At 46.8% G+C, this 22,460-nt stretch overlaps 1 protein-coding gene across 7 annotated transcripts in view; it reads right to left on the bottom strand.

The window, feature by feature from the left end:
- The window catches only part of CHD9 (chromodomain helicase DNA binding protein 9), a 1,905,864-nt gene that overhangs the window by 1,562,730 nt on the left and 320,674 nt on the right, over positions 1–22,460 (bottom strand). For 6 of the 7 annotated variants that reach the window (XM_085637757.1, XM_085637759.1, XM_085637761.1 and 3 more), the window contains exon 5: positions 4,164–4,501. In XM_085637757.1, coding sequence (XP_085493883.1) covers positions 4,164–4,501 — 338 coding nt within the window. Of the gene's footprint in view, positions 1–4,163; positions 4,502–5,667; positions 5,774–22,460 lie in introns of those variants that run through there. The other variant, XM_085637763.1, reaches the window with a different exon arrangement.

Genomic DNA, 22,460 nt, shown 5'->3' with positions numbered 1-22,460 from the left:
ATCTGAGAAGTATATATTAGTGTACAGGAAAATGGATCTTGATTTTGGTCCTTGTTAATCCTACAAAAAAACTTTACATGTTTCTGATTTTATTGAGATTTTGCTGTATGTCTACGGAAGACTGACATGTATTATTTGAATGCTATGTTTGTAGTATGATTTACAGTTTGATTTTTTTTTGGGGGGGGGGGGGGGGGGGGGGGGGGGATTGAGTTTGGGTCTTTCCAGGGAGTGTACACATTATCAGTATTGCAATTGGTGTGTTGGTACCCAAAGGGACATTGTATACATTAAATTCTTGTGTTCACTTTGATTATGCTATAAGAAAATTTCAAGGGGGGGGGGGGGGGTAAATCTTCCAGCAATTGGCAGGGTGAATATGCAGGGGCTCTAAGAAGGGGTGAAAGAACGACAAATCCTCATTAACAAGTAAATGGTCTTTTAAAGACCTGTGAAGTACTCGGGTGCGGCAGTGTGTGAGCCCGGGAAGCCATCTCAGCCCAGGCTCACACACATGACGGGGGAGGGGCTGAAGCCATTTGAGCCCAATGGGAGTTGCGCACCTGCCTCCTACAGTAGCATCCAAGATGCATTTCTTCATGCCAGTTTACACGAGAATGACTCTTGTTGACATTGCCAGAAAAACGGTGCGTCCTTAAAAACAGTCAAATATGTGCCCAGACATGCAACAACACAGGTCCAAAGTTACTACAAAAAAAAGAAATGATGCATCAGTGTACACTGGCCCCAATTAATACTTGTTTAGATGAGAGGCTACACAAGTGGTGACCTCATATGGATGTAGGTCAGAACAATGAAAGCCATTACCATGGATGGCTTTACATCACTGTTTTCACAACGAAAATGCCATTACAACAAAAGTCTTTTACAACGGATATGTCTTTACCACGGATGCCTTTACAACGAAAATGTAAGTATTTTACAGGTAAATATAAACCTTACATTACCCTATTAGCCCACAATCCCTGAGCCCTAAGAAATCCCTTGTCACCCAAAAATTCCCTTACTATCTAGACTCCCATGCCCATCCTAAACCCTACAAATTCCCTTGCCACCCAAATCTCCATACCCACCCTAAACCCTAAAAATTCACTTTCCACCTAAAAACCCATCCTAACCCCTAAAAACTCCTGTCACTCAAAATCTCATTCCCACCCTAAACCTTTAAGATTTCCCCTGCCACCCAAAAACCCATACTCATGGCAAAAGGCATCCGTGCTAAGGCACATTTGTTGTACAACATTTCGTTGTAAAAGACTATCACTGTAAAGGCTTCTCCGTTGTAAAGCTTTCGATCTAAAGGCTGTTTCCCCATGTTATACGAATTTACAAGGTCTATCGCAACGTATATTTTTAATATACAATGGAAGCCCATTTTCAGCCCAAAAAATTGGGACAACCTCAAAGATGTCTACAAATGAGAATGTAAATATGAAATGTACCACCTACAATTCTTTAACCATATATGTTTATAAACGTAACATATGTATTTAGTTATGCACTCTGATGAATCCAATGCTGTGCACAGTACATCAAGAGCCAATATAATTATTAGTTAATCCGATTATATGTCTAATGATTTCAGACTACCTGAATGTTTATTATATCTTATTTTAAAATGAAAAACCTTGTGCCAATGTTTAGCACGTGTTTGTAAGTGGACCGTGATTAAATTACGCAGAGTGATCATGATGTTTATTTTAAGTTGAACTATATAGAAAACTTAGATCAATGAAGGTTGTACTTGTGTCACTCGAGGCTGGCAGAGCGTTCCCAGGAAATAAGTCAACAGAGCTATTTCCTAGTGGGGCATCAACCTTGTAGAGTATGCCCGGGTAGCTTCCCTTGTACTACTTTGCATACAAATTAATGCTACTTGAGGAAATCTTCTGTACCCCGTGTATTATTTCCTATACTTCACTATAGTCAACATTATTCTGCCAGTTTGGTGGAGAAGCCACATCAACAAGAAAGCGCTAAGGAACTGCAACTGCTTCTATTAGGAGAGCCATTTGCTTTGCTATACAATACCATTAGCAAAGCAAATGGCTTTAACTTAATCAAAGGCGAGACGTATTGCATCTTCAATGCTTGTTATTTTTGTTATTCTGAACAGTAGGTTTCAATTTGGTTCCCATTTGTTTAACCAATTAGTCAAAAGTACTATGTAGCTTGGTTTTGGACTATAAAGAAAAAGCCTGGAAGGAAAATGGCATAACAGGTCACCGTGGGTTCGTCTGGTAACAACAGCAATTGTAAGAGACGAAAAGGGCAAACGCGATGCGAAAGAGAGAAATGGACAGAGGCCAAGCATTGAATGGGCATGTTGTTCGAACACAGTTTTATTAAAAAAAAAAGATGCCCATTTCATCTCTAAGAGGCAGGTCCATCCTCACAGGGTCAATCACACATGAGCTCCACAATGCATGGAGAAGGGAACAAGAGGCGCGGGGTTCCAGGAGCTAGCAGCCTCCAACAATAAATGTTAACCACAACAAGAGCTGCTCCTAGTGTAGTGACCACTGTGAAGTTATGGTTCTATTGTGAGCGAGGTCATCTCACAAAATGTGACTGACTGGTCTCACACAACACCTGGTGTCATGCTTCATCATTGACCAGTCCTCGCACTCTAAAACTTTGGTGCGATAGAGGGTGGGCATACACCTGACAACAGGGATGCACTTCTAAACTATGTGGGGGCCCGTGACAGAGTGAGTGAGAGTAAAAATCACTATAGTTATCAAATTGTGTTTTAATGTGACTGGTAACTATATGATATTAAAATCAATGAACAGTGTAAGGGGAAATTATTGTCCCTTAACCATGGTGTAAGCGGTGGACATGTTTCTGCCATGTTGACCCAGGTGGGTCCAGGGCATTCATCAGGACCTTAGTGTAAAAAAAGGGGGGCTCCGTTCTTACCAACTGGGGGCAAGATGATACCACTGAGTGGGTGTGACCCGAGTTACTCTCCACTATGGAATGGCTTCCAAGTTCAAGCCTGGAATAGAAGTTTGAAAGGTAGAACATGTAACAACATAACTTGGTCACAACAGAGTACTGAACACAATACATGCACTGATTCAGTTAAAAGTGAGTGACTACTCATGTGACATGTGACACTGTGTACACGATTCCAAGAATGATGAAGTGAGATGAGATCTTACTATTCTTACCCTAAATACCAAAGCTACTTGCCCCATGGGAGGAGGGGAGGGGAAACCCCGGTTGTCAAACCCTGTAAAGAAAAACACACAGACCGCGGTCGGCGTGCATTTTGGTCTTAGGGCAAAGGAAAATTAAGTAAATAAATCAAGGTCATACATGGAAGGACATGCAAACAGAAAAACAGTCATTCTGCATTCAAACACACTCTTACTGCCTCAAGGAAAGTTTCCCGCGTTGCTTCCTCCCCGATGTTGGAATGAGGAGAAAGTTACTGCGCTCTATATAGTGCGACCCAATGAGCTAATTAATGTAAAGTGGTTCGGCATTTTAGGAGAGTATCGCCAGGTGCGCGGTTTCCGGTGTCCTCGTGTGCTGAGCGCTCACAAGAAAGAAAGTGCCTGGTTCAGTTATGGAGGTGGTTCGCGCATGGTCTGTATCCTAAACTAAAGCGGAGTCCGCCCTTTCATGGGTGTGCCCGAGCAGTAGGAGAAAAGGGATTGCTTCGCCCTCCCCGTTGCAGACCTGCAGCTGCAAGAGGCTGCGCATGTCTGCTGAGTCTTAGTAAAGCCAGGAAACGCCCAAATGTGGGCGCGGGTGTCATGTGCACACATGTAGGGGCAAAGTTACGTCAAAGGGACGCTTCACATAAGGAATGCGGGTGAAATAAATTGTAACCCCGTAGCTAGTGAAAATAGTTACATGAAGGAGGAATGTACGAGTCTATGAGCGCTCGTTGAAACATTACATTGCGGCTGCGCTATGCCTGCGTGTTGAAACAAAGTGACGCTCTGAAGCGCATTACTGAAAGTATGCTTGCCGGTGGATGGAACTACATAGAGGCAGCGTGTGTACATTTATGAGAGCACAATGGATATCAGGGGACCGGAGTGTCCATGTCCCTTCCGACCGTGCTGGAACAATGTCCCAACCTCCACAGGGGTAATTGTAAAAACATGGCATCCTAAGGTACTCACCCAATTTTGGTCTTCTCTTTCTGCTTGGAGGACAGACCAGTTTTGTTCTTTTTGCCCTCCTTGTCCTTCGGCTTGGATTTCATCTTCCGCCCCCTCTTCTCTGTTCTTCCTTCAACAGAAGCAGTAGGGAAATTTTCGGGACTCATGACCCGTGGAATGTTACGCTCCCCTCGCTCCTTGGCCTTGGCTATTGCCTCCGATATGATACGGTTGGCCTTCTCTTGCTTGCTCTCAGTGTCCACCTTTTTTTTCTGCCTCCTCTCCGATGTTACTTTCACCTGGGTATTCTGCAGCTTGGAATATGTCCCTGAACCATCAGTCTTCTTGATGGAAGGAGGCTGCAAAGAAACAGAATCACTCATTACAAACTAGGCATTGAGGGTACTTTGAATAGCTCACATTTTATTTAACTTATAGCAGAAGAATAACATTACTTTGCTCGGGTGCACGAGTGTAAAATGCATCCCTGATGCACGGTTCCTGCTTTTTATGCTAATTTCTCCCTCAAAATTATTAAATAGTCTTTCAGTGATTTTTTAAAAATTCCTTGTCACCCATCTTATTAGCAGTACATTTCCTAAATATCATCACGTGCACACACAAAGTAATTACAGGTTAAGTATAATAATAAATAAAAAAAAGGCTTATAAAGCGCTCGAATACCAGATGGTATCTTGTCGTTGTGGTGTGTGTGACTTGCAGGAGAATAAATTAAAGCTGGACCTGGAATAGGTGATGTTTGAGCAATTTTCTAAAGAGGGCATAGCTAGGTTAAGATTGATACTTCACTGCAGTTACCTTCTACCAGACAACCGTTCGTATCCCATCAAAACATTGTATTAAGCATGGAAAACCCCGAGGCAGTGCCAATCAATCGTATTATATGTAAACGATGCACACACAATGTTCATTAAAAAATATTTCAAATGATCTTTCCCTTACATTTTACTTAAAACACTTAAAACACTTAAAACATTTGTATAGCTGGTAAAATCATGATCAGAAATCTAACAATCGGTCAAAAAGCATATCAAATGCAGAAATGAAATTTATCTAGCTTTAGAAATGGCAGGAACCTCCCACAGCGAAATACCTGCATCAAAATATATAGCAGAACGTCACAAAATTGTGTCATTTTCTCACCCTTGAATGTGCTTAAAACTGCAGTGCATTGAAAAGCCACTGGGAATTGCCATGCACATTCTGAACCCGAATCCAGCGCCCTTCCTTGGGTACATGTTCTACAAGCGCCTAGTCCAAGGTTTCCCAGCTGTGCTGCAGAAGTAGGAGTGAGGCAGGGTTTGAGATCGCGCAGCAGAATGCCACCTTAGGCCCGCGGGCTATAACAAACAACCACGGCTTCAGAAAACAGCAACAAGCTCAAGATGGCGATGCAATGCGACTCCCGCCGCAGCAGCCAGTAATAAGGAAGGTTATTCAATCCCATTAGCCTTTTAGCCCAAGCGAACCCCTCCTCCTCCCCCTCATTCAGGCTTTCACTTACCCTTCCTCTTGGCCTCTTCACTGAAGACATGGTTGGCATTAGACAGTCGCGTGCCTCTTGCTTTTCCCCCACATCGGGCAAAGCTCAGTAGAAAAACATTGAAAAATGATTGCTGCTAAACAGCCCGGCAGCCGAGATATGCGCAGCCCTCCACCAATACACATTGTAATTTAACATATCCTATCCTTCGACAAGTACAGTCCACAGAGCGTCCAATTCAAGCAAACGGGAAAAGAGCAGACAATCTTCCCTGAAGAGCAGATTTTCCACAACAGCTGTAAGCAAATAGCCAGATTCCAACAAAGCAAAATGAACGCACAAAGCATCAAAATGCATCAACATGAATATTAGAGATGCCGTTAAAAATACAGAGCCGTTCTGCAGATGTAGGCCAGCAGATGGTGCTACCCGTTATTATTCTATTACACTTTACAATTTAACCCCCGCTGGACCGCTTCTTCCTATCCGTGCTGTTAACTATTACACTCCTTCATCTCGGTTTACAGGAACTACAACTCCTAAAGGGAAAAGCAGGTTTAAGAAATACAGGAATAAAAAATGATAGCGTGTTTACTATTGCTGATGCCAGTATTACGGTCAAAGAAAATGCCTAACCCGCAGCTAGAAAAATCGCGTTGAGTCGGCACATAAACGGGTTGTTCTAATTATGCTGTATTTGCATTTAAAGCCAGTTTGCAAAGGTCTTTCCTATGTGAGGGATGATATCCCATTTATACAAATAGATCAATAAGATGTGTGGTTTCTGGAACAATCAGGAATTCATTTGTGCTATAAACCTATTCAATAGAGGCGCTGCGAATATGATAATCTAGACAGTCATCCCGATTTAGAATGCATTTGTTTTTCAGAAAATAGCTCACGAGGGAGCCATTTATTAACATTATTCAGTGGAATAAGTAAACTGCGTACAAAGAAAGCAAAATATGCTAATTACAGAGAAGGACGGAACAGAAAGCAGCTATAGGTGGCGCTCCACTTTGGAGTGGGCGGCGTGGGTTGAGACAGAAGGACCAGCACAAACTTAAGGGTGAATTCAAGGTCCAACCTTGTTCGCTGCAAAAACCACAGAAAAAGAACTATGAATCGTTAAATTAGAAGGCAAAAGTCCATTATTGTGACAATATACGCATTCCAACAAAGAACACATAATATTAGTTGACTACACTATTTGCTGTGACTGATATGTACTCCGACTTAACAACAAATGGTGTGCAATGGAGAATAAATAAGTTTTATTGAAATATGTAAAACGTGCATAAAGGACGAAGACCAAATCGCAAGCAGCTGCGCTGAAAAGAAATGTGCAGGTTGATAAGGTATAAGTTTTGCCATTCCGTCCCTTAAGTTAAGATTACTTATTTACTTCATCAGTTGTGTGGACAAATCGTCAAAACGCACTTGGTTCAATGGTAAAGCGTCATGCTGTTTTCCAGTTAACTGTAGGAGTGGTTAGTAAAATCACTACAGTCCTTCCAGCATGTAATCCTATCATATTTGCATATTAACCTCCTTCCAAGCCTGCTAAAAACCCCTCAGCTAGCAGGCCAGGCAAACATGGTGCTCTAGGGGGGTGAGGCCTGACCGCTGGAGATGGCGGTCACTCCTTGCTGAGCTCCCGCCACCCGGCAAGCAATCCAACATCACCCGCGGATGAAATTGCGGACATCCTATACACTTTTGGCTCCCAAGACATGGCAAGACATTGATGGCGCAAGTGGTGCGCCCTACTGAATCCATTGACACGGGGGGGGGGGGGCGACCCACGGCCTACTCACTCATTGAGGGCCAAAATAGATTTCAGCAAGGAGTCGCAAACGGCGAGGGCAGGTGGACGGCTCCCCTTGTTGGGCTGGAGCCCCCTCCCCTTCCCCCCCATAAGCCTGCAGTCCCAGAACAAGCGGAGAGGAGAGTCTGAGGTTTGTGGCCGCAGAGAGCAACGGCCAGGTCCCTGGTCACGGAGGAGTGGTCCGGGTCCCTAGTCGTTGGGCAGCACATCTGCCGGCTGCACGGTCTGGAAGGAGAGCACCTCCTTGCAAGACATTCGGCTGCAGGATTAGTCTGCGGTGGTAAGAGGGGCCCAGACGGGAGCATCCGTGGCAGAGGAGAGGCAGCGGTGGCTCAGGCTGCGGTGGTGTAACGCCCCACTGCTCTCTTCGACTAGCCCCAGGACGCTACTGAGAGTGACCTACGCTCCCTCAGGACCTTGCTCTTTGGGGTAGGAGCGTGCGGGGCAAGGCAACCTACCCCCTTGTCCCTGAGCGGTGGGAGTCAGCGGTAGTATCGAGCTGTGGGGCGTGGGCCTGGGGCCCCCACTCCTACTCTTGACCGCGGATTTTCCCGGCAAGCAGTCAGACCCAGGTAGGGAGGCCGTAGGGCCCGGTACTCCCCTACCTTTAACATCAGCGGAATCAGCGGCTACAGAGGGGGTGTGGCTTGTGTGAGGTCCCAGGATTGAGAGAAATAGCAGCTACATCAGGCCGCAGCGACCAAGGCGACAACATCATTAACACAAAACAATGTCAGTGGAGGCATGGTGCCACAACATTTATATCACCTTTGTTAGCTTTTTCAGCATTTCTACCAGGGGACCCTGTGTGCGGCATATCAGGGTGTTTGCTGCCTAGACAAGACTGTGGGCCAGCAGGGGCTGAGCAGTTGCAGACCTCATCCCGGGCTGGGCATCTTGTGGAAGAACAAGCCACCCCATACCTCGTCTCAGGGCATGATTGTTAAATTCATAAAGCTCACCTCCTCTGCAGAGCCTCCCCACCTAGTACTTGCTGGGGCACAGGGGGAGACCCTCACCCATTATAAGTGACTCCCATTTTGCAGGTAATTTAAGACCTCCACTACTTTGTCGAGGGAAAAATAGGTGAACTCCAAACAGACATATCACTAATATGTCAGGATCTGCGCAACACCGCTGACAGTCACGGGAACCGAAACTAGGATATCTGAAGTGGAAGACTCCTTACAGGTCTGCCAATCTAAAGTGAAGACCCTTCGACGAACCGTGGCCCTGTTGGTGGCGGGAGCCGAGGACACGTAGGGCAGATCAAGAAGAAACAACATTAACATAGTGGGGATTCCAGAGGGCACACGGGGTCTGAACACAACCGCTTTTAGTTCAGTTCAGAGTATGCTTTATTCAAATTTCAGTCATAAAAGCAGAATACAATTACAATAATCAATTTCATACAATAAGTTAAAAAGGAATTAAATTTCAATCAAGGGATCGATACAAAACATACATCAACAGGTTCTGACTTAATGACGACCCCAAGTAAAACATTATGGTCTATTAACAATGGATGTTGTTTGTTTGCTTCAACAAATTTCTGACTTATTAAAAAGGACCCTAGGTAAGACATTCTATTAACAGTGGATGTTGTAAAATGGGAAAAATTTTTAAAAACAAAGTACGAGGAATAAAATACAGAACAGTAATAATAATAAATTCTTTATTCGGTTTTTACAATTAAAAAACCATAAAAGAGCAGTTACAAATAGAACATCGCACATAGATTAAAGAATAATAAAAATTAAAGCTAAACAATTATCAGCTCATATAGTTAAAACCAAGGTTTTACAAAAATTCATTTCATCTACAAATACTGGGATCAAACCGCTGCTTACAAATTATTCCTATGTTGCAGAATACATTTAAGGAAGTTAAGAACAAGATAACAGGTCAATTCGGAATCTAGGCTTTGAAGGCGTAGCATTGCCGGTCGACACTGTCTTAGTCCCCAGCTCTTTAATAAAGGTAGTAACCAGACCCTCCTGTGTGGATGATGAAATTTACAAAACAGAATAGTGTGTAAATTTGTCTGAGTTGACACTTCATCACACGGACAAGGGGTGGAAACCTTCTCCCAGCTGTTTCTCTTGGGGAAGGATACTAGCCTAAAAAAGGAGTCAAATCTAAATCTTGTTAACAACATTCTGTGATAGGTGCTAATCTGTAATGTCAAATAAGGTTGGATGGAGTAAGTGGTCTGAATTAAATTAGCATGAACAACCGAGGGTTTCGATGCCACGGAGGTCAGTCTCAGGGACTCCAGATGCGTTAAAGCCACTTTTTTAAGTCCTTTCTTTGACAATTCGTTAATTGTTTTTGGATCTGTGTAATAGATCTCCAAATCTAGATCCTTAAAAAAATTTTGTACATAGCACAACCATTGAATTGATACAGTGTGGTCTATGGCCATTGCGTCCATCAGAATTTCTTGTGAAAACACATTGTTCACGGAAGACCAGATACGACGCCAGAGCAATAGCGGTTGAATTCTTATCAGGTCCTCAAGGTAGGGAATACCAAGCTCCAGATGAAGGGCATATACTGAGGAGCTCATTGGTGCTGCTAAGAGAAATCTTAAAAAGTTATTTTCGGCGACCTGAAGGGTGCTGATTTCTGCGATTCCCCACAGGCCTGCTCCATAAAGGGCAATTGCCTGGCATTTAGCTACGTACATTTTTAACAGCTCCACTGGAGGCCTTTTCCCTAGCCTCTGTGAAAAACTTATCAGGGACATTGTTGCTCTTTTAAACAAGTGACATCTGGCCTCCACTGCTGCTCTCCAGCTAAGCCTATCATCAATCATTATCCCCAAATAGCAGTACTTCGTAGTTACCTCAAGTTTTTGCTCTTTAAGAAAAATATTCTTTACACATTTTTTGGCTCGCCCGGCTACCATGACAAATGTTTTTTTCACGTTAACCTGTAAATCCAGGCCACCCATGAACTCAACGCATCTATTTAGGGATTTTTGCAGTTCGTGTGGGGTGCGGGCCAAAATGACCGCGTCGTCGGCGTAGAGCAAGGCGGGTATCAATCGCCGTTTGACCCGGGGTAGGTCCAGAGCCCCCCTCAACATCTCCGCCTCTAGGCCATTTGTGTAGAGGGAGAAGAGGAAGGGGGCAAGGACACATCCCTGCCTGACGCCTCGCTCCACTCCGAACGGCGTAGTCAATTCACCCTTTGTGCCAAAACGCACCCTAGCGGTGGCACCCGAATATAGTTCTCTCATAAAATCTACGAGAGATGAGTCCACTCCCATCAGTAACAAGATATTCCAAAGTTTCGTATGTGAAACGCAGTCAAAGGCGGCAGATAAATCTACGTATACCATATACACAGTTTCTTTTTTTTCCTTGGCAGTATTTTCCCAGGATCAGACTGAGGTTCAGGGCCTGCTCTACCGTTCCAAACCCCTCCCGGAATCCAAATTGAAGGTCTGAAATAATGTGTCCCTCCTCTGCCCACTGCTGTAGTCGTTCAAGAACGATTCTACCGACCACTTTGCCTAGCGAATCTAAAAGGGAAATGGGACGATAACAATTGACATCTTGGCGGTCACCTTTTTTAAAAATTGGGACCATGATAGACTTTGTCCAAGAGTCCAACAGTCCCACTTTTGCCACTGCTATGCATACTCTAGTTAAAATGGGGGTCCAGAGGTCCGGGTTAAATTTAAACAAGTCTACTGGGACCCCATCGGGGCCTGGAGCTTTCCCGCTTTTGCTAGCATTCAAGGGCGCTATAACTTCAGCGATATCAAAAGTTAGGGAGATGGGATAGTTGACGTTTGGAAGACTATGATCTATTCTTTTACTGGTATTTACTGGGTTTTTAAAAAATTTTGAAAAATGTGTCACCCACGTAGCCTCATCGATAGCCACTTCTATCTTAGGGGTGTCTGCGCCCAAGAGATATGGAGTTTTAACAGTACGCCAAAAAGCCAAACTATCCTTAGATACAGCGCTAGTGTGCAAATCGTCCCACAGTTTCATTTTTAATTCAGTGATTCTTTGCTTCCGTGCGGAGACATATTGACGCCTCAGCATTTGAATCAATTCTGAATCTCTCACTGTTTTTTTTAGTTCCTTTTTTAAGTTGGACAGGGCCATGGTACAGGAATGATTAAACCATCCTTTTTTGGTCGAGGGTGACCTCCTAGATGTTATTGTAAGAAGTTCCTTAATCTTTTCCAGTATTAGTAGAAAGTTGGTTAAAACAGCTTCTTCAGGTAACGTTGGATCAAGGCAATTGGTTATATTTACATACGACTCCATTACCAATTTCGCCGTGATTATCTCCGGATCCAGCGTCTCCCACTTTACTGTATAACCATTTGTCCTGCCCAACTCCAATTTATTTTGAGCGAGCGTAGAGGCGATTACACTAGTTTCCGGTTGTCCCTTCAATTGTTGGAGTTCTAGTCTAAGAGCGGAGTGGTCACTAAAAGTATTTAGCAATACCTCAAAGGACCTTACTCGAGGTAATAAGCCTGGGGAGAGAAGAATATAATCTACTGTAGTGCTGAAGCCCCTACCCACATACGTTGGTTGTAAAAAGTTAGAGTCCGGGATCAGTTTGTTTACTATTTCCAGTTCTAAGTCAACCAGCATATTGTTCATTGCAATCCCCGTTTTACTATGATTAAAGTGCATGATAGGAGCGTTCTCTTCATCCACAATTCCACATCTATTTTTCCCGACATGAGGGCATGGGTGGATATTTAAGTCTCCTCCACATATAAGGTGGACTGGGCCCTTACCATGTGGAGAGTTATGACCCAATTTCTCCTTAATTAGATTGATGAGAGACAAAAATTGTTCCTCGTCAAGATTATTATAGACATTGAGCAAAAGAATAGGCTCACATTTATTATAGAGGAGCTTTAATAGTTGGAAATTTGGATCAGACAGCACCAAGGATGTTTTGAGATCATTGATTGTGTTGGCAATATATGTTGTCAACCCTCCCTTGGGTCTTCCAAAACCGCCCCCCAACGCTGGCGTAAAATACGTTTTATAGCCAGCGAGGTGAAGCTCTGTCAAGGACCAAGTCTCCTGGAGACATATGATATTCCCCCCTTCCCAAAAATGTATCAATGAGCCGTCTTCGATTTTTGAACGAAGCCCTGCTATATTCCAGAAAAAAATGGATAGAGAATGCAAATCTACATTATGCACTGTTTCTTGGATTGAGGAATCCATTGTGGAATTAGATGTTAAATGGGAAGAGCTATGATCGGTGGATTTGAAATTAGTTGATGGTCAATCGACCATTTCAAGAACACTAAATCTGTTGTCCGTGGGAAACCCAAACCAGGTTTCCCTTTGGGTTGGCTCTCTATTTAGCATCCGCAATTGGTGGAAGCCCCAGTCGTCATTTCCTCTTCCCCGAAATTGTGGGCCTGAATTTATCCTATAACCACCATGCTCATGGTAACGGGGACCCACTGTGTTCCAACGATTGAAATAATTATCGTGGACTGGGTCTTTAGTTTCCCAATAAGGAGCATTGGTGAATTGAGCATCCCTGGGCGACCTGGAGGGATAAAAAAAGGAGAGACGTCTAATACCTATTTCGCCCTGGGTGTTTGGACGCTCCCAAGAACATATGTGGTCCACCACCCATGGGTGGTCAAAGGAAATCAAAATACAGTCGCCCGGAATTGATTTCCTACTATTTCCCACCCACGGGGTTCTACGGACCATCAAGATCCTAGATGACCCGGGTTCAGTAATGGGACAGTTGTTATTTAACCAAAACTGCACCTTATTTTTCAGTGACCAGGTAGTTTCCACGACGTGATCTTCTAACTCGGGAACTCCTACCATAACTACCACATAGGGGCTTGCTTCTGGAGGTAGGTCAACTGCCAACCTTTTTTTGCAGCCCCTCGTGTCAGCCAAGGTGTGATCAGTTGTTACTTGGTTAGGGACCTGTTTGTTTTGTTGGAGCGTCTTTTTTCCCTTGAGAGGGGAGTTTTTTGGCCCTGGCTTCGCTGCTCCCAAAACATTTTTCTGAGAAGGATGACAAATGTTGGAGTTAGCAATAGGATCTTCTGTTCGCTCTATAATGGTTGTTTCGGGACGTGGTGATTTAGATGTGGAATCAGAAGGGGCATTTTTAGAGGTTTTTTTTTTCGTATATGACACCTTTTGAAGGGGAGGTTTGATACTTTTCTCTTTTTGTTTATCCCCCCCCCTATTACTTGTTTTGGTTTCGTGATGTCAATAAGGAGCTGTAATTGTTGTTCCATCCGAGACAACCTTAATTCGAGTGGGGTAATGGTAATTTTTAGAAGGTCTGCTATGTTGGCTATTGACACAGGGTTAAAATGGTCTCTTTGCAGGTAAATAGGTAAAGAAGAACTCGAGTTAAGTACGCTAAGCGAATCTAAATTTTCATGCGTGGGCTGATTAATGACTGATTTACCAGGGTGGGGATTGTCAGATGTGGGTGTTGAAGGTTTCGGTTCGTCTAGGGTACTGGAGTCATGAGGGATCGATTTATTAGGTTTTGTTCTTCTTTTCCTAATTGCCCCCTCCCTTTTCCCTCTAGTGATTCTTATTTCTTCCGGGGTTATTTCGGGGATTAGTACTGGCGATTTTTCTAAATCAAGGCTTAATTGAAAATCGGAAAGTTGTGAGGCTGAAAGATCTACATTATTTGGTAGACTTCTCCTACCTGTGGGAGAGGGGCCACAGCCCCCAATTCGGCGGGACTCGGGGGTTTTTGCATTCTTCAAGTTTCCCATGGATGACCGCTTTGCCAGGGCTAAATCTAAAGAGACCCTACCTTCTATTAGGGTGATGCTTTGGTAAATAAAATTGTTCGCCTTGGTGATAAAGTCATCCATAGGACCCAAACGTTTTCCCCCACCTCCCTTTACTTTATCTTTAGACCCTCTCGTAAGAACCATCTCCACAATCGAGTGGAACAATTAATCGACAACAAAATTTTGGCGCACAGAGTTTTCACCAGGCTACTTAGAGCTCTCACACGATGAGCTGGGTTAGGTTCTGAAAGTACCTCTGTGTTATGGAGAGGGCCCGGTCCGGTCTCCTCCGTTCTCTGACGGCCTCAGACGGCCCGCCCTTTGCCCGGGCTTAGCCCCGGGCGCTCCCGCGCGCTCCCGCGCAGCGGGTAACCAGGTTCTTTAAATAGTACAGTACTGGGGCTTGGGGGCGTGTCGGCCAGGGAGAGCAGCCCAGGTGTTGGTGGTTGGGCTCGCAGGGACTCCTGGACTATGGAGTCCCTGCTGCTCGCAGCCCCGGTCCTGAATCTTTTCCCCTGGATGGCAGGCAGTCCCAATCAGCAATCCTCCGCGGTGACTGAACGCGAAGCGGGACCCGCGAAGCGGGTCCGGCGAGTTGCTGGCGCTGTGCACTGGAAGGGCTGGGATGTGCAGGGGCAGTCCGGCGTCAACCCTGAGGTAAGCAAGTAGTTGTCCCACTGTTAGGGAGAAATCCTTTGTCTTTTACTCCCGTGGGCTTGGGGGCGTGTCGGCCAGGGAGAGCAGCCCAGGTGTTGGTGGTTGGGCTCGCAGGGACTCCTGGACTATGGAGTCCCTGCTGCTCGCAGCCCCGGTCCTGAATCTTTTCCCCTGGATGGCAGGCAGTCCCAATCAGCAATCCTCCGCGGTGACTGAACGCGAATCGGGACCCGCGAAGCGGGTCCGGCGAGTTGCTGGCGCTGTGCACTGGAAGGGCTGGGATGTGCAGGGGCAGTCCGGCGTCAACCCTGAGGTAAGCAAGTAGTTGTCCCACTGTTAGGGAGAAATCCTTTGTCTTTTACTCCCGTGGGCTTGGGGGCGTGTCGGCCAGGGAGAGCAGCCCAGGTGTTGGTGGTTGGGCTCGCAGGGACTCCTGGACTATGGAGTCCCTGCTGCTCGCAGCCCCGGTCCTGAATCTTTTCCCCTGGATGGCAGGCAGTCCCAATCAGCAATCCTCCGCGGTGACTGAACGCGAATCGGGACCCGCGAAGCGGGTCCGGCGAGTTGCTGGCGCTGTGCACTGGAAGGGCTGGGATGTGCAGGGGCAGTCCGGCGTCAACCCTGAGGTAAGCAAGTAGTTGTCCCACTGTTAGGGAGAAATCCTTCGTCTTTTACTCCCGTGGGCTTGGGGGCGTGTCGGCCAGGGAGAGCAGCCCAGGTGTTGGTGGTTGGGCTCGCAGGGACTCCTGGACTATGGAGTCCCTGCTGCTCGCAGCCCCGGTCCTGAATCTTTTCCCCTGGATGGCAGGCAGTCCCAATCAGCAATCCTCCGCGGTGACTGAACGCGAAGCGGGACCCGCGAAGCTGGTCCGGCGAGTTGCTGGCGCTGTGCACTGGAAGGGCTGGGATGTGCAGGGGCAGTCCGGCGTCAACCCTGAGGTAAGCAAGTAGTTGTCCCACTGTTAGGGAGAAATCCTTCGTCTTTTACTCCCGTGGGCTTGGGGGCGTGTCGGCCAGGGAGAGCAGCCCAGGTGTTGGTGGTTGGGCTCGCAGGGACTCCTGGACTATGGAGTCCCTGCTGCTCGCAGCCCCGGTCCTGAATCTTTTCCCCTGGATGGCAGGCAGTCCCAATCAGCAATCCTCCGCGGTGACTGAACGCGAAGCGGGACCCGCGAAGCGGGTCCGGCGAGTTGCTGGCGCTGTGCACTGGAAGGGCTGGGATGTGCAGGGGCAGTCCGGCGTCAACCCTGAGGTAAGCAAGTAGTTGTCCCCAGAACAGTAGCATAGGAGAGAATAGTTAAAAGACTAGCAGTCTCTCCTTAATCAAGAGAATAGTCAAGCGACTAGCAGTCTCTGTCTAATCGTCCACGCCCATCCTAAATATTTTGCAGTGGCTACAGAAATCCAGGTCAGTGTACTGGTGCGTATAATACGCAGAGCTACAGTACTGCTAGTAGTACCTAGATTTTTACACATCGGAGACAGCCAGGTACGCCTTGGTGCCGCATAGAGTTTGCATGCAAATAAGAAATGCCCGATAGTTTCTTTATTAGTACCACAAACAGGACAGCCATCACAGGATCCCACTTCCCACTTGGATGTCAGAGATTTGAGGGGAAGTGCACCTGCTCTCAGTTGAAAAAGGAGCTTCCTATCACAACCGCTTTTATTGCTACCTGGCTTCATACACGGCTGTTGCACAACAGTCTCCTTGTGCTTCACAGTGTTACACGACCACAGATTCTTGAATGCACGGCCCACGCCTGGTGCTCTGCCGAGGCCTATTATCACGGCCACTGGAATTAAGCAACTGTGGTGCTACGGCGATTTTCGCATAATTGTATAGTTGCCGCACTTGCCACATGTTCCATCATCTGGGCATTATCTGCAGATTTTAACCCCCCAAAAAAATGTGTTTCAAGCTCAAATGGTTTAAAAGTGAACAAAAATGCAGGTATGTGTTGCCAGGCTGTGGAAGGACCTTTGCAAAGGGCGACTGATCACCTTTCTGTAGTTTATTGCTATATTTGAGATTTAAACTGGTACTAATAAGGTACACCCAAAAAGCCAGACACTGTTAAATGTAAAAATGAGAAGAAAAAAAAATACTATCACAAAATGTGCCGCATAATGCATCTTTTCTTGCTGCATTATTTACTCAACCCAGCTGCATAATTTGACCCTCCCCGCCGCACAATTCCAGTGGGCCTACCTATAATCGCCCCCATATTGAACTATGCTGACTGCAATGCTATACTGCGGGCCTCCCAATCAAGAGAATCGTTGCACTGCGGATGACCACAAGTTATTGTTTTTCTGGGCTACGTCCTCAAAGTACAACAACAATGCTGCTCTCTCCAAAGCTTCAAGCAGAAACGGAGGGCCTTGGGCTTTCAAACAATGCTATTATTTTCCTGCCGGCCTCAAAGTGTTGTTTGAAGGCAAAGCTCTGTGTTTTGACACATCTGAGGCCGCATGGGAATGGGTGGAAGAGAGATGTTGCCTGAAAACTGACGCTGCGTTGATCAAACAGGACTAGACTCTTACGGAGAGACTAAGACTACGGCCACAATGGCAGGGGCCCGGAACAGACTGGGCTCTTATGGTCCAGAGACTGCTGAGATCAGTGACCTTCAAACTGTTTCCGATGGAGATGACCCACTGACTGTCAAACTGGTGGCCACCCTAGTTCTCGCAGACTCCGTCTTTGAAGACTTTTCCTTTCTTGTCTCTCCAGTCAGCAAGCTTCTGGATTGCCCAGCACCATCACTGACATCTGCTGTTTATTCTGTGATTTCCTCTTAATATGTATGTTTGAAGGGGGACAGCTCTCTTAATTAACCTTAGGGCTACAAGACCTTGCTCCTTTATTTATTTGGGGGTCTGTTAAAGTAAATACTGTCCAACACTCGCGGGAGGTATGGACTCCGGTACGCTCAGTTGACGTCACCCCAAGGTTGGTACTACAACAGAACAGATACTTCCTGTTTTAGAAGCATAGGGTGGGGGGGAATAAAGGGGTTCGTGTTAGGATTTCTTATAGTACACTGTACGGGTGCCAACTACTATTGCACTCACGCACCCACTGACCACCTCTGTCCTTTCCTTAGCAAGTTTTGCAGTGCTCATGGAGGATAGGAGACCGCAGGATGGAGGGCCTGGATCACTACAGCTCCTCACCTGAAATGTGAAAGGGCTGTTAGACAAGATCAAACACAGAACTATCCTGAGGTCGGCTCCGCACATCCTACTTCTACAGGAAACCCATTTTATTGGTAACAAATAGCACTTCCCAGCATCTATGGGGTTCACAAAACTGTTTCATTCTGGGTTCAACAAGGGTCCAGAGGGCAGTGATACTACTGAGAGGACACAGCCCGTTCCAACACTCAGACCTGCATGACAAACTGGGACGTTATGTGGCAATATCTGGCCTTCATGGGAAACCCTTCTCCCTACTTAATGCTTACACACCTCCCCCCTCAGTCAGATGCATTTTTGCACACTATACGCATCATCATTTTGGAGCTCTCAGCGGGTCCAGGATCCTGGGTTGAGACATGAACAGCGTTGCTAGGGTACAAGTAGACAGCTCTTCTCTAGTATTGAAGCTGCCCCAGACAGGGTTGACACGTTTAATGGACAAAATGGGTTTGCTGAAAGCCTGGGGGTTTTGGTCACCCCCACAGGAAGGGGCTACATATTCTTTTCAGGGGCACATAAAACCTTTGAGACTGGACTATTTCCCTCACTCCAGGTCTCTGGGATACATGAAACGCAAGGCACATATATAGGCACGCAGGCTGTATGATCATATTTATGCCTGTCAAGTTGCTGGCAGGCACGGAGAGGGCCAAGGCCCAAGATAACCGTTTGATCAAAGTTATAGCCACCTTGGTCCACAAGGACCAATCTGGCTTCCTTCCGGGGAGGGCCACGTGACAATATCCAACAGGCTTGCACCGTGATGGCCTATTCAAAACATTAACAAACTGTGTGTGCTGCTGCACGTAGATTTTAGCCAGGCCTTCGACTCGGTCGGGTGGTCGTTCTTGTTCTTTCTCCTAGAAAAAATGAATTTCTGCCACAAGTACATTAGCTACGTGAAGCTGCTTTGCAAGTAACAGTTTGCTTAAGTGAAGGTGGGTAGGACCACTTCTGCGAGATGTAGGTTTGAACAGGGAACGTGTCAGGGGTGCCCTCTTTCCCCTGGTTACTGCGTCATTGGCAGATTGGACCAGAGGGGTTCGAGTGAAGGCCCGGGGCAGAGAAAAGGATTGTATTGTACGCGAATGATGTCCTCATATTTCTAACAGCCCTCCAGTATACAGGGCACACTGCAGACGCTGGAGATATTTAAAAATTTCGAAGGGTTTCGGGTTCACCTCAGCAAGTCCTCGGTCTATATAGTGGGCAAGGGTATGCCACAACTGTCGCAGGTGTCAGAGCTCAAAGTTTTCTGGCATGGGTTTTGCTACTTGGGAGTGCACATCACCACTGACACTGCTCGGGTATGGGTCCCGAATATACAACCACAGCTGGACAGGTTAGCAATAGACTTAAAGTTCTGGACATCACTTTCTCTCTCTCTCTCTCTCTCTCTCTCTCCTGGGGAGAACGATTTTCTTTAAGAACTGCACCAACAAGTAGCTCAACTTCATGAGAGGATACAATACCTGGAAGTTGGAGCACAAGATGCAGAAAACAGATTCCATAGGAATAACATTATGGTGGTGGGAAAGCTAGAAAGAGATGAAGGCACAAAGAATGAGCTTTAAGTGGAAATGAGCCAACTCAAACAGCTGCCTCCAATAAACGAATTCAATTTTTCTCAACATCAAGAGCCCTGAGTAGCCCAACTGCATTTGGGTGCCCCACATCAACCTATAATAGCCAAGCTGCTGAATGACCATGAGAGAGATACTACAAAACACATCAACACTTCAAGACATCCCCTAGTGAATCATATCATAATCTCATCAAGCTTTCACTCTTCCCAGACTTCACAACAGTACAAGAAAAACACTCCTTTGACATGAAGATGAAACTCTGTGAACCTTTAATTCCATATATGCTCTGTTGCTGGCAAAGCTAAAAGCGATAGCAGACGGGACAACACACTTCTTTATGGAGGTCAGCAATGTTTTGGATTGGCTGTAAAGGTGTGACCCTGAAGGGACTGGCCCGAGGGTCATGACTAAGTGCAAGTAGACATTCAGGCCTTTAAGTGGGTTTTAAATATAAAACTGAGTAGGGTTTCTAAAAGGGGCGTGGCCAAAGCAGTGTGACCAGGAGTATTTACAAGTGGTGCGGCCTATATAATAAAGGGAATGGACTAAATTAAGTGAATCTAGAATTTGTACCACACAAACAGTTAAAGTCTGAATGTTGCCTGAGACACTGGAAAGAGCAAGGGTGCACCAGGGATTAAGTCAAACGAACACAAAGCTGAAAGAAAATCCTGGCAGGGGTTCGCTTTCTTCTCCCATTTGAGAAATATTCAGATTCATATTAAGTTTTTTTCCATTTGAAACAAGGGCCACAGTCCTGCTGCAGAAAGCAGGAAGAGAAACCGTACAAACAAAATATTACAGTTATTAACATTACTCATCTATCAGACCTGGTTCTACTTTTCTGATATATGGAGCCCGAAAGTGACCAGTTTGTCAACCTTTTTAATTACTGGCAGTGTTTAGACCTGGCAGGATCTGCCCCACTCAAAGGCCTTAAGATAGCACTTGAGACCAAGGCAGTGGAACAGGTGATATGCAAAAGCAAGGCCATAAGAGACGTTAAAAGACAGTGTCAGCAATAGTGGATTCCGCCCTCACCAGCCACAGCTGGGGAAGTGCAGATAGTGGAGAGTTAAATCTTACTCTGCACCCGGGATAATCCACTCAGCACTTCGAAGTGGGTAGTCCACTGACTGGACCCTCTTTTGGGCTACCAAACGGTTAAGTGCAACATATCTGATCTTCTCACAATGCTTGATCACAACCTTACTGCTGGAGTCGAGTCGCCCAACTATCTAGTTTCTGCAGTTCTGGTTTGGGAGGGCTTTATAGCTTTTATGCACAGTTTTGGAGGGGGGGGGGGGGGGGGGGGGGCCGCTAGAGGGTACCAGGCAAGATGGCCGCACCTTAGTGCAGCTCCGCCAGGCTGATCCACTATCAGTCTAGTATCAGCTGTAAATCACGGCATCCACAGTCTCACTCCTGTCACAGATCTCCCGAGGCTTCGCCGGGAGCAACGTCGCATTTTAACTTTTAACTCTCACCTTGTGCCACGATCCTTGGTGTCTCTTAGCTGCGCCCTGGACTATCGCGCAACGCTATTTTAGCTGCTTCCTGCACGCCCCCCAGAGCGCCGGCCACTGATCGCCTCCTCCTGCCGGGCTGCTGCTCGGAGCAGAGACGGGCGAGTCCTCCATCTTGGGCGGCTCTGGGTTAGCGGTGAAGCTTTCTGGCCCCTCCCCCCCCGACAAGTACTTCCAGGTGCCCAGTGGACATCGCGCCCAGTCTCACTCCTGTCACAGATCTCCCGAGGCTTCGCCGGGAGCAACGTCGCATTTTAACTTTTAACTCTCACCTTGTGCCACGATCCTTGGTGTCTCTTAGCTGCGCCCTGGACTATCGCGCAACGCTATTTTAGCTGCTTCCTGCACGCCCCCCAGAGCGCCGGCCGCTGATCGCCTCCTCCTGCCGGGCTGCTGCTCGGAGCAGAGACGGGCGAGTCCTCCATCTTGGGCGGCTCTGGGTTAGCGGTGAAGCTTTCTGGCCCCTCCCCCCCTCGACAAGTACTTCCAGGCGCCCAGTGGACATCGCGCCCAGTCTCACTCCTGTCACAGATCTCCCGAGGCTTCGCCGGGAGCAACGTCGCATTTTAACTTTTAACTCTCACCTTGTGCCACGATCCTTGGTGTCTCTTAGCTGCGCCCTGGACTATCGCGCAACGCTATTTTAGCTGCTTCCTGCACGCCCCCCAGAGCGCCGGCCGCTGATCGCCTCCTCCTGCCGGGCTGCTGCTCGGAGCAGAGACAGGCGAGTCCTCCATCTTGGGCGGCTCTGGGTTAGCGGTGAAGCTTTCTGGCCCCTCCCCCCCCTGCCACTCCCCCTATGTGCCCCTTCATCTTGGCCAGTTGGCCCCAGCGGCGCAGCGGACGGGCGCAGCGAAGTTGCGCCTAAGTTAAGCCCGTCTGCGCCCGTCCGCGACGGGCCGGGACCAGGGGCCACAGACCTTGCCTCTCCTCTGGTGTATACTTCGGCCCAACTGTCTGCTCATTCCACTACTCTTCCTCTCTCTTCTTCTCTACGGCTCCATCTAGATGCTTTGGGTATTTATGCCCACCCTTCCTCTTGTTCCCCCTCTGATGGTAGTACAATTCTTCCCTTCCCTTGCCCTGTATTCCTCCCGCTTCCCGCTCCTCTCTTAGTCTCCCTCCAGCCTCTGCTATTCTGCTCAATACTCGCTCTGCGGCCAAAAATCAAACGGCACTTTCCACTCTTCTCCACACTGATTCTCCTGATTTCCTATTCCTCATAG

The sequence above is a fragment of the Triturus cristatus genome, chromosome 12 (genome assembly GCF_964204655.1).
Source record: "Triturus cristatus chromosome 12, aTriCri1.1, whole genome shotgun sequence".
NCBI classification, from domain to species: domain Eukaryota; kingdom Metazoa; phylum Chordata; class Amphibia; order Caudata; family Salamandridae; genus Triturus; species Triturus cristatus.
The sequence above is the reverse complement of the archived record's forward strand: the minus strand, read 5'-3'. Positions and strand labels throughout refer to the sequence as shown.